We start from the raw sequence: 12,801 nt of genomic DNA, 5'->3' as shown, positions 1-12,801 counted from the left end.
TTCCCCAAAATAGGAATTTATAATCAGATAATTTTGGAAAAGACTAATCTCACAAATGGACATAGGGGTTTAACTCCAGTGATGTTCACTGCAGTACTGTTTACTACAGCAAATGACTGTTGATAAGCTAAACTGATGGTTGATCCGTTACATAAATTGTGGCAATTATTACACTGCGATACAGCATAACCATTAGAAAAATAAGAAGAGAATGGAAAGGCAATCATGATGAAGTCTCGAGACAAATGGTTATAAAAGTCAAAGCACACTGTGATGTCACTTTGTTTAAAAAACATATATTAATGTTTACAGGAAAAAATACTCAAAAGAAAAGCACTAAAATGTTACTAGTGGTCCAGTCAGAGTGATATGACCTCATCAGGTACAAAGAGGTGTCAGAACATCCCTGAGGTCAGAGAGATTCAAAACCAAAGGTTCTGCTGGTTGCCTTGAAGAAGCGACTGCCATGCTGTGGAGAGGTCAAAGGGCAAGGAATGATGGGCTATCTCCATGAACTCAGAACAGACCCAAGTTGACAGCCAGCAAGAAAGCAAGGGCCACAGTCCTACAACCTCAAGACTCTGACATTTCCAAAACTGGGGAACTAAGAAGAGGACCCTGAACCTCAGGTAAGATCACAGCCCCAGCCAACCCCCAGATTTCAGCCTGGTGAGAGACTCAGGGAGGACATAGCTACCTGGACCCATATTCCTGACCCACAGAAGCTATAAGACAGTATATGTTATTTGAAGCCATCAAATTTGTGGTAACTTGTTATGTGGCAATAGAAAACTAATACAGTGATAAATAACAAACCAGAGAAGTATTTGCCACATGTAGAAGAAAAGAATTATGTCACCATTGGTATTCAAATTATTGTTTTCCAAATAATTCAAATTATTGAACAAAGGTTCAGTACAAGTGCACAAATGAAAATGGACACTGGCCAGAGACAACCTAGACAGGGACATACAAGCTGAACACCAACCCTGCCTTAATAGATAAAATCCTCCTACAGATTACTAAGAATAAGAAAAACTCATTCGTAAAATAGGAAGACGTGTAAAATAGATTTTGTCAAGGAAATTCAAATGGCTAAAAACATAAAAAGTTAGTATCTCATTGCTAATCATAGAAAAATTAAGACAATGAAACGCTAACTGCATCTACAAAACTCACAAATTAAAAAGAATAGCTTCATCCCATTATGGTTGGGTATGAAAAATAGATATTATTCTTCTGGGTTATGAGAATGTAAATTAGCACAATGCTTTAGAGATAAATTTTGTGGGATCTATAAAAATTCTATATGTGCATACTTCTGGATCTAGCAAAACCAACTTTAGATATGTGTACAGAAATGGATATTGCATGATGAATTTTATTTTGAACATTATATCTTGTCTATCTTCTTGCCTTATACTGTAAGCTACATCAGAAACTCATGTCACATGTTAGAAGCTCACAAAATACTTGTTGAATGAATAAGTGATGTTAATTGCAAGTACTATTATAACGGGCTTCCCAGATGGCACTAGTGGTAAAGAAAGTGAAAGTCGCTCAGTTGCGCCTAGCTCTTTGTGACCCCATGGACGATATAATACAGTCCATGGAATTCTCCAGGCCAGAATATTGGAGTGGGTAGCCTTTCCTTTCTCCAGGGGATCTTCCCAATCCAGGGATCGAACCCTTTTTCTGTATTGCAGGTGGATCATTACCAACTGAGTGCACCTGCCTGCCAATGCAGGAAACATAAAAGACACAGGTTCAGTCCTTGGGTTGGGAAGATCCCCTGGAGGAGGGCATGGCAACCCACATGAGTACTCTTGCCTGGAGAATCCCATGGACAGAGGAGCCTGGAGGGCTACAGTCCATGGGATCACAAAGAGTCAGACACAACTGCATAGACTTACACACACACACACACACACACACACACACACACACTGCTATAATAGCTAACTAAGCTTGATCACATACAATGCGATACTATAAATTTCATGTTAACTCATGAACTGACTTAGAAAAAAGCCCATGAGATATTGAGGAATAAAATAAGCAAGTTCCAAAATAATATTATTACTTAACTTACAAAAGAAATGTGCAAACATTTATTTTCACATATATAAGAATATACATAAAGAAATGGATGGTTATATATTCAAATTATTAACAGTGGTTCACCTCTAGGTTAATCTGTTTTGGACACTTCTCAGAATTATTTTTATAAGAGTATATTTACTTTTGTAAATAATAAAATGAATGAAGTTTAATTCTTAAAAGAAAACTTGCAATTTATATATTTACTTCCTCTTATCTACTTATCTTATTTCTTCTTAAAATAGGTATTCTTAGCCAGGGACCAACGGTTACTTATGGGCTGAGTGATGGGGTAAGGGAAGACTGTCGTCTCTTTGGAACTATTAAAAAAAATTTTTTTTAAAGGGATATGGTCCATAGGAAGAAGGGAATGGCAACCCACTCCAGTATTCTTGCCTGGAGAATCCCATGGACAGAGGAGCCTGGCAGGCTACAGTCCATGGGGTCACAAAGAGTTGGACACAACTGAGTGACTAATACACAAATGGTCCATAGAGTTTCATGAGATTCTCAAGAATATCTATAATGCAGTATCACTGACACCATATCTAACCCCAAACCTTCTACAATTGCTAGCAATTTCCTTTCCTTTCAGAGAAACCATGGTCAAAAAAAAAAAAAAAAAATCACGGAGGCAGAGCCTTGACTTTAACCCACCAACTCTCGACTAACTTTTGACCTACTAACTTCTAAAGAGACAACAATGAAACTCCATGAGCACCTGGACAAATTAAGTACACAATGATTAAATATTGAACTTCTGTGCCAGAATTACTGAACTGTTAAGTGGATGCAAAAAAGACAAACCTCAAGGGTGATTTTCACAGAAACTCAACACTCACCATTTTCTTCATGGCAGTAATCAAAGCCTGCCACACTACATCTTCGAAAAACCATCTTATTCTCAGTGAGGGTTCCTGTTTTATCAGAAAAGAGGTACTGAATCTGTCCAAGATCCTCAGTGATGTTCAGGGCTCGGCACTGAACAGTAGAACCCATTTTCTCATTGTAGAAATCCACATCACTTTGAATAAAATATATCTGTCCAAGCTTCACAATTTCAATGGAAACATAGAGAGAAATGGGAATCAAGACCTAAGAAGAACCAAACAATTTAAAAACGTTAAAGGGAGAAAAGAAAGGATGAAAAGCCATACAGAGCTAGATAAGTAGGAAAGATTTTAAAATTGTATGATGAGCTCAATAGAAATTACCTGTAACAAAATGATCATGGTCCAAAACATATAGAAACCTGCCAACACTGGTGATAAGCTATGTCCATCTGGCTCAGGGATGTTAAAAAAGGGTATGTTTTCATATCTGCTCAACCAGATTCCATGACCTTTCAAAAAATGCACAGACATCAAAAGGATGCTATGTATATATTATGCAAATATAAAACTTTATTTCTAAAGAAAGAGAGATGACAGTATTTATTTTGGTAGAACACTAGCTGTTTGAGAAACAAATTCAAATTCAAAAGACTACATGTTCTCCTGCCTCTCTCTCTCTTTACATCTCTTCCCAGGTCCCTTTATTACTGTGGCCACATGTAATCAATATTAATGCTTTTGAGATGAAGATGTGAAGAAAATAATTATTGGCCAATAACCACCCCCACTTACTGGAGTCAAACTTAAATTCATAAATATCATTTTGAAAATATAATACTTTAAAATGAATATCTTGAGGGAAAGATGTCAGCAAATAATCAAATTCTACCTACCCAATGCACCAGTTAAACACATTACAACCAAAAGTAGGACACACCAGAGGACATCTGTATTTGCTCTTCTTTCTAATTTGCTGCGCTTATATCTTGGTCCGCTGTTGTTCAGCATTGCTTTGGTTTCATGGCCTACATGGGTAACAAAATATTCAGAAAATGTGGAAATTAAAGCCAAGTAGCAAATATCGTATTTTAAAGTCTCTCTGGCAGACAATTTAATGAAAAGTAGTTATGTAATACACTTTGTTAAATTTAGTTTCCATTTGTGATCCATTTAGAAAAACAGAGACCAATGAATAAGATTATCAAGACAAAATTTCCTTTCTGCTGCTAGAGATTGCATTTGAATAAGTGGAAAATGTTAACTTGCAGAAAAGCACAGAGGAGATGGTCAAAAGTCAGAAGGGTAACAAACCTGCATAAACCACAATGCCCATGACAGCCTCTGTGTTTCTAATGGTGCATCCTCTAAGCAATAAATTCTCTTTACTGAGACCCACGCGTTCTTTGTTGGAATGTTCTCTATAAAAAAGACAGCATATAGATTTATTTTTAAATAGCAAAAATGGGAATGGAAAAATAAACACTATGAATTTTGAGTTTTCTTGATTGAGTATAAAGTTAAGCAGTTCACAGGAAAAGTTTCAAATCTGGATGTACTTGATCTAGTTATTTCCCACTTTGGGAAAAAAGACACAACTGGTTTCTAACACTGTTTTCTATCATTCATTGTTTACTAACTATTAGTACTACAAAAACTAAAAGATAATCCAAATAAGAAAACTATTTTCTGTAGTAGAAACTGTATTTGGGAGTAACTTAATAGCTGATGAGGGAAAAGTTCTTAATGGAATTAGAAATTTACTATCTCGGCCCTGGTGAAATCAAGGACTATTCTTGGGCAATAATAGTAAGTGGCTACTAAAATCATTAGGTAGAAGGCTGGTGGGGAACTTTATAATGAAAGGGTAAGGCTAACAATACCAATCTTAACATAACTACAGGACATCAAGGCCTCCAGAAGTTTAGGGACAGAAACTGCTCACCCCCCTGGGAATCTAATCAAGCTTCTATGAGAATGAATCACACAGGGGTCTGTGGCATCAGGGGATCTGTGAAGCCTTTGAAACTGGATACAGTATTTCCCTGTGTGCGTCTATGTATGTACATTCATATACATCTGCCATTTTCTAGACAGTATTTCTTTCATCAGATTCTAAATGTCTGTGAAGAGTTTTCAGGAAACAAGGCCAGAAAAACATGTTAACCATCACCCAAGGATGAAGTTGGCCAAATCTATGAAATCTGCAGGGGTAACCTCTGCAGGCAAAATGATCTGGTCTATTTAACAAGTGTCATGTGGGGGGGTAGGGGGAGGGGAGCAGAAGTGGTGGAAGAGGGAATGGGAGGGGAAATTTAGAGACATATCAACTAAATGCAACATGTACACCTTTGTTTTGATCCTGGTTAGAATATATTAACTATAAAAAAATTTTGAGATAATTGGAGAAATTTAAACAAAGAGATATTACTTTGCCAACAAAGGTCGGTCTAGTCAAGGCTATGGTTTTTCCAGTGGCCATGTATGGATGTGAGAGTTGGACTGTGAAGAAAGCTGAGCGCCAAAGAATTGATGCTTTTGAACTGTGGTATTGGAGAAGACTCTTTAGAGTCCCTTGGACTGCAAAGAGATCCAACCAGTCCATCCTAAAGGAGATCAGTCCTGTGTGTTCATTGGAAGGACTGATGCTAAAGCTGAAACTCCAATACTTTGGCCACCTCATGCAAAGAGTTGACTCACTGGAAAAGACCTTGATGCTGGGAGGGACTGGGGGCAGGAGGAGAAGGGGATGACAGAGGATGAGATGGCTGGATGGCATCACCGACTCGATGCACATGAGTTTGAGTGAACTCTGGAAGTTGGTGATGGACAGGGAGGCCTGCTGCTGCTAAGTCACTTCAGTCGTGTCTGACTCTGTGTGACCCCAGGGATGGCAGCCACCAGGCTCCCCCATCCCTGGGATTCTCCAGGCAAGAACACTGGAGTGGGTGGCCATTTCCTTCTCCAATGCATGAAAGTGAAAAGTGAAAGTGAAGTCGCTCAGTCGTGTCCAACTCTTAGCGACCCCATGGACTGCAACGTACCAGGCTCCTCCATCCATGGGATTTTCCAGGCAAAGTACTGGAGTGTGGTGCCATTGCCTGGCGTGCTGCAATTCATGGGGTTGTAAAGAGTCAGACACGACTGAGTGAGTGAACTGACTAAAACAAAGACTAGGTATTAGATACTACCAAGAAATTGTTCTTAATTTACTTAAATGTTATAATGATGCTATGACTATTTTTCTATAAAGCTTTTTTCTGTTGTATATTCATACTGAAGTATTTACAGTGAAATGATGTGATGTAGGGGCATATAGAGAAGGAACTGGGAGGATAATTGAAACAAAGTTGGCAAAGTATAAAATAGCTAAAACTGAGTGAGGGCCCATGGTGTTCATTACACTTTATATATAGGGAAATTGTCATTATATCTGCTATCCATGTTATCTTGCAAGGAAAAGAAAAAAGAAAGCTCTTCAAGAGAAGTTTGAAGAGCTTTCCTACTCTTCAAATGAGGAGGAAAACAGACAAATCTGCTTTGTCATTTTACTCCTCTAACTTGCAACGTATTTTCTTTTAAGAGGTATGTGTTTACATTCCTTCATATATATGGGTTTATGCAGAAAGAGAGACCCATGGGGTCATAGTCAGAACCAGCAGTGTCCTTGGGTTTAACCTAATTCTATCAATACTTCCTGGATTTACAGATGAGGAAATTAATCCCAATATTTACATTCCCATGTAGCATTCTCAGGCATGTATCCCAGGCTTGATTAGGCTCCACAACAACATAGCATTTATTATTCCTAGAACATTTACAGGAACAGATATAATATACAAAAGCATCAGTTACAAAATTTCTTAGTGTATTAAAATTTTTGGGGATCCTCATTTTTCACCCTTACATCACTCTAGTTTACCACCTTTACATTAAAGCCCAACTTTTATTTTGATTGTACTGGCTCCAAACTCTAAACATCCTGTACTCGGTGAGTGTGTATTTGGCACGTATGATATGGGACCTTCAGATTCTGTGCAAGACATGGACTGTCTGATTACAGCCTTCATCCATTCAAGATGTACTATATGGCCAGCACACCCACCTGAATGCCAAGAACAGAAAAACAAACTTAGATAGTCTTGGCCTCTGTGGTTTAACAGGAGGTGATTCATATAGAAATGTCTAAGTATAATAACGATAGTATAGTTATTATGATAGAAATCTGATATTCAGCATACAACTTGGGCACAAATAGGGAAAAGTCAGTGCTTCCTGAGAGTAAGATGATCATAGAAGCCATCAATAATATAGAGAGTGAGCCTGAACATCTCAATTTCTGTTAATTTTAGAAAATAGGCCACACAGCAGGAAAAATGTAAGGATCTAGTTCAGCAGATAAAAACTATTTCACAAAAAATTACTGTATCATCTTCTCTGACCACAATGCTATGAGACTAGATATCAATTACAAGAAAAAAACTGTAAGAAACACAAACACATTAAGATTAAACAACACATTTCTAAATAACAAACAGGTTACTGAAGAAATCAAAAGGGAAATCAAAAAATTTCTAGAAATAAATGATAATGAAAACACGATAACTCAAAACCTATGGGATTCAGCAAAAGCAGTTCTAAAGGGAAGTTTATAGCAATACAATCCTACCTCAAGAAACAAGAGAAACAAATAGACAACTTAATTTTACACCTAAAACCTAAAACAACTGGAAAAAGAAGAACAAAAACAAAAACAAAATTAGTAGAAGGAAAGAAATCATAAAGATCCAAGCAGAAATAAATGAAAAAGAAAATGAAAGAAACAATAGTAAAGATTAATAAAACTAAAAGCTGGTTCTTTGAGAAAATAAAATTGACAAGCCTCTAGCCAGACTCATCAAGAAAAAAAGAGAGAAGGATCAAATCAACAAAATTAGAAATGAAAAAGGAGAGGTTACAACAGATAATGAAGAAATACAAAGGATTATAAGAGACTATTATGAACAACCATATGGCAAGAAAATGGATAACCTGGACAGATTCTCAGGAAAGTTCCAATATTCCAAGACTGAACCAGGAAGAAATAGAAATTATGAACCACCCAATTACAAGCACTGAAATGGAAGCTGTGATCAAAAATCTCCCAAAAAACAAAAGCCCAGGACCAGACAGCTTCACAGGAGAATTCTATCAAACATTTAAAGAAGAGCTAATGACTATCCTTCTAAAACTCTTTCCAAAAATTGCAGAGGAAGGAACACTTCCAAACTCACTCTACGAGGCCACATCACCCTGATACCAAAGCCAGACAAAGACATCACAAAAAAAGAAAACTACAGGCCAATAGCACGGATGACACTAAAAAAAAAGAAAAAAAAAATTACTGTATCCACCTGGGCTGACTCTACTAAATATGCATGCTCTGACTCAGATTCTGTGCAGAGTACTATATTCCAGACCACACAGAAAGAGACTAAAGTTCTGTTCTTTTCTGTCCAGAATTGTGCCAGAATCTAGTCTGAGCTTGTCAGGGGAGTCAGCGTTCCCAGTGAGGGGCTGTACAAACTGGACTCTAAGGTATTTTTTGACCCGGACCTCAGGTGTTGAAGTACAGGTCAGAAAAAATGACAACCTCTAAATCTTCCAATTACAACAGGAAATGTATAAATAGTCAGCAGTTGAGAAAATAATACTAGAAATGATTCTTCTTAAACTTATGAGCATGTTTCTGATGGCAGGAGAATCTGCTAACTTCCCTTCATCATCTCGCCTCTCTATGATCTTCTATATAGCTCACCGACCCTCCAGACATACTTAAACCACTTAGGACTCCACAAAGGCACTGTGGTCTCAGGCCCCTATGTTATTTCCTGTATTGGTCCCTCAACCGAGAACGTCAGTAATTCTCTGTATTTAGTTGTATTTAGTTGTCTGCCTGGTATCTTATTTTTGATGGTTTAAGTCTGGCATTATCTCTTTATCTGGACTAAATCCTTTCCCTTTTCCCACTGCATAGCTTCCTGTCCCTGCACCAACACCCATCTGTATCAGATGCTACTTAAAGATGCTACCATTATGTTCTAAACTTCCATTTTGACAATTCTCTAAAATTTTAAACAACTTGATTGAAGAATAACAAGAATCATACAGTAAATACATATACTGTACACATTTAAAGTGCAAAATTTGATGTTTTGACGTTTCCTTTGTGAAAACATCACAATTAGAAAAATGAACAAATCCATTGCTTCCTAAGGTTTCCTTATGTGTTTCTGTAATCTTTTCTTCCTCTCCTCCCTCTCCCAGGCACCCACTATCTGCTTGCTATCACTATGAGTTAGCTTTCTTTTTTGAGAAATTATATAAGTCAAATCATATAGTATATATTCTTTTTTGTCTGGCTTCTTCCACTCAACATTATTTTGAGATGCATCCATGTTGCTGCATATATCACTAGTGAATTCCTCTTCACTGCAGAGTCGTACTCATTGTATGGCTCTATCATTTGTTTATCCATTTACCAGTTGATGGAATATTTGGGGCTATTACAAATAAAGCAGCTCTGAACGTTAGTGTCCACGTTAGTATACGGATAAATGTTTTCCCTTGAGTAACTACTTAGGAGTAGAATAACCAGATCATAAAGTAGGTGTGTATTTAATTTTTAAAGGAAATTTCCAAACTATTTTCTAAAGTGATCGTGCTTTTTCCATTCCCACCAGCAGTATATGCATATTCTAGTTTCTCTACATTCTTGTGAAAAGTTAGTATAGTCAGTCCTTTTAATTGAGGAGTTACACTCCTAAGGCTTTAACTTGCATCTTTTCACGCAGATATCTAAAGTTCATGTATTGTCTTTGGTGAAGTGTCCAATATTTTCGATCATTTAAAAACTGTACTGTTCATTTGCTTATTGAACAATAAGCAAATAATAAAGATTTTATTTAATAATAAAGACATATATTCTGAACACAAGTCCTACATGAGATATACACACTGCAAGCTATTTTCTTCCAGTTTGAATGAAAACTTACGTTTTCATTCATTTAGCAGTGTCATTTGAAAAGAATAAGTTTCTAATACTGACAAAGTTATTTAATTATTTTTGTCCTTTTATGAACTGCACTTTTGGAGTTATATCTAAGAAATCTTTGACTAACACAAGATACCAAATATTTCCCCTATGTTCCCTTCTAGGAGTATTATAATTTCAGGTTTACACTGAAGTACAGGATCCATTTTTAGTTAATCTTGGTGATTAATCTTGGTGGTGAGAGGTCTGTGTTGAAGTTTATTTTTTTTAATATGTATGTGTAATTGTTGCAGCATTTGTTGAAACAACTAACCTTTCTCCACTAAACCGCTTTTTCATCTTTGTAAAAATCCTGCTGCCCATAAATGTCTGGACCAATTTCTGGACTCTAATCTACTCCATTGACCTACTGGTCTATCATTATGTCAAAAACAAAATTTGGTGGTCTTAGCCCTCCACATCTGTTCTTCTTTTTCAAAGTTGTTTTAGTTAGATGATTCTATCTCCATATAAATTTTTAGAATAAACTTGCCAGTTTCCAAAAATGAAATTTAAAAAAGGATGGGGGTGGGCTTCTTGGATAGCTCAGTTGGTAAAGAATTGCCTGCAATGCAGGAGACCCCGGTTTGATTCCCGAGTTAGGGAGACCCCCTGGAGAGGGATAGGCTATCCACTCCAGAATTCTTAGGCTTCCCATGTGTCTCAGCTGGTAAAGAATCCACCTGCAATGTGGGAGACCTAGGTTCGATCCCTGGGTTGGGAAGATCCCCTGGAAAAGGGAATGGCTACCACTCCAGTATTCTGGCCAGGAGAATTCCATGGAGTATATAGTCCATGGGGTAGCAAAGAATCGGACATGACTGAGCAGCTTTCACTTTCAAAAATAAAAAACTTTGTTGGAATTTCAATTGGGATTACACTGAATCTACAGATCAATTTTGGGAGAAAAACTGACAACACTGAGTTTTAATGCATGAACAACAAATATCTCTCCATTTAGTTACATCTTTAGTTTATCTCAACCATGTTCAGTGGTTTTCAATATGTAGGTCTTTCATATCTTTTGTCTGGTTTATTCTTAAGTATTTTTTCTGATGCTATTGTAAATTGATTTTTTAAAAAGTTTTGATATCTGAATGTTCTTTGGTATGTACATAAATACATTAATATTTTTATATTGATCTTATTTCCTACAACACTGCTAAACTATTAATTCCAGTTGCTTTTTAATAGATTTCATCACGTTTTCTACAAAGACCATCATCTCATCAATGAATAAAAGACAGTTTTACTGCTTTATCACTTACTGCTTTTATTTCGTTTTCTTTACATTAGCTAGGAGCTCCTTGAATAAAAGTGGTAAGAGATAATATTCATGTCTTGTTCTTGATCTTAGGGGAAAGATGTTTAGTCCTTCACTATTCACCACTCCAGTATTCTTGCCTGGAGAATTCCCATGGATAGAGGAGCCTGGCAGGTTACAGTCCATGGCTTCAGAAACAGTCGGGCACGACTGAGCAACTCAGCACACAACACACTAAGCATGATGCTAGCTGTGTGGTGTTTATAGATGCCCGTCAATAAGAAGAGAAAATTTCCTTATATTTTCAGTTTGCAAAAATGGAAGTTAGATTTTGTCAAAGTTTTTCTATGTCCAGGAGATTCTCACCTGGTTTTTCTTTTCCATTTGTTAATTACGGTTTGCTAATATTATAAATTACATTGTTTGATCCTCTAATGTTATCCAACACTGCATTTTTGGTGTAAGTCCTACTGAGTCATTATTACTTTCCTCTTCATATATTGTTGGGTTTGCTTTGCTATTAATCTGTATAAATTTTTTGCATCTATGATCACGAGGGCTATACACCTTCCTTTAAATGTTTCTGTATTCTTTTGGTATCAGGATGATTCTGGTGTCAAAAGATGATTTAGGAACTTTTTTTTTTCTCTGCCATCTTCTTATAAGATCATCACTATGAAGTAGGTCTAACTGACTTCTCTTAAACATTAGGAAGGATAAAAAGAGTCAGTGGTTGGGGGCCAGAGTGAGGTACTTCGCCCGTGGCAAAGGTCACGAGGAAGGAGGCTCGACATACGCAAAGGCGGGATCGAGCCTCAGGAGTCCCCCTGGAAATCTTCGAGCATCTACCCCCATAACCAGAGCCTGCCTACTTTACTACTTTGTGCTCTCACCTACACCTCTGACTTTACGGGGGGCTGTCCCCCACCACCTCTTTCGGAGAAGGAGTTAATCTAGAGCTCCAGTTAATAAAAACTCCTGGGTGTGACAAGAGTGTTTTAACCTACAAACTCCTCTGAAGGTTCTCTGGCCTGCCTGACAGGCTTGTCCGGCCACATGTGATTGCTCACAACCTCCCAACCGTGAGAGGCACAAGATGCTTTAAGCCTTCTAAAAACAGGTTTCTTAGAAAAGTTAGAAAACTATTAGTATAATGGGCTGATTAGAAATTGTATTGGTGAAGGGTTTTTCATTTGTTTAGCCAATGTTTGTTGCTAAGTCTCCACATCTCCTGCCCTTATACACATTAATGAATATATAGAAGAAATAAGTATTAACCTTTGATATTAATCACGTTAGACCTTAGGCTAAGTAAATTCTTTCCTTAATTAAAACCCACTATACCCTTACCCTATAGGAATGTAACTTTATTTGGGTGACGTCTGTTTTAAGAATAATCACCCCTGGAGAAATAAGTGTCCTGGTTGACTGACCGCTGTCACAAGGAGAGGGTCATAAATTGTCAGCAGGCCCCCTGGCCAGAAGATGATGTAACACCCCTAAGACCTCTGTATACATTTGTATGAAGCACCTGA

At 37.2% G+C, this 12,801-nt stretch overlaps 1 protein-coding gene across 4 annotated transcripts in view; it reads right to left on the bottom strand.

Moving 5' to 3' along the window:
* ATP10D (ATPase phospholipid transporting 10D (putative)) overlaps positions 1-12,801 on the bottom strand; it is a 145,805-nt gene that overhangs the window by 66,747 nt on the left and 66,257 nt on the right. For all 4 annotated transcript variants that reach the window (XM_027544421.1, XM_027544422.1, XM_027544424.1 and 1 more), the window contains 4 exons: positions 4,245-4,351; positions 3,827-3,958; positions 3,315-3,442; positions 2,943-3,195 (listed from right to left, as the gene is read on the bottom strand). In XM_027544421.1, the coding sequence (XP_027400222.1) occupies positions 2,943-3,195; positions 3,315-3,442; positions 3,827-3,958; positions 4,245-4,351 (620 nt within the window). The remainder of the gene's footprint in view (positions 1-2,942; positions 3,196-3,314; positions 3,443-3,826; positions 3,959-4,244; positions 4,352-12,801) is intronic.

Source organism: Bos indicus x Bos taurus, chromosome 6, assembly GCF_003369695.1.
Source record: "Bos indicus x Bos taurus breed Angus x Brahman F1 hybrid chromosome 6, Bos_hybrid_MaternalHap_v2.0, whole genome shotgun sequence".
NCBI lineage: Eukaryota > Metazoa > Chordata > Mammalia > Artiodactyla > Bovidae > Bos > Bos indicus x Bos taurus.
This window is presented reverse-complemented; position numbering and strand designations above follow the sequence as displayed.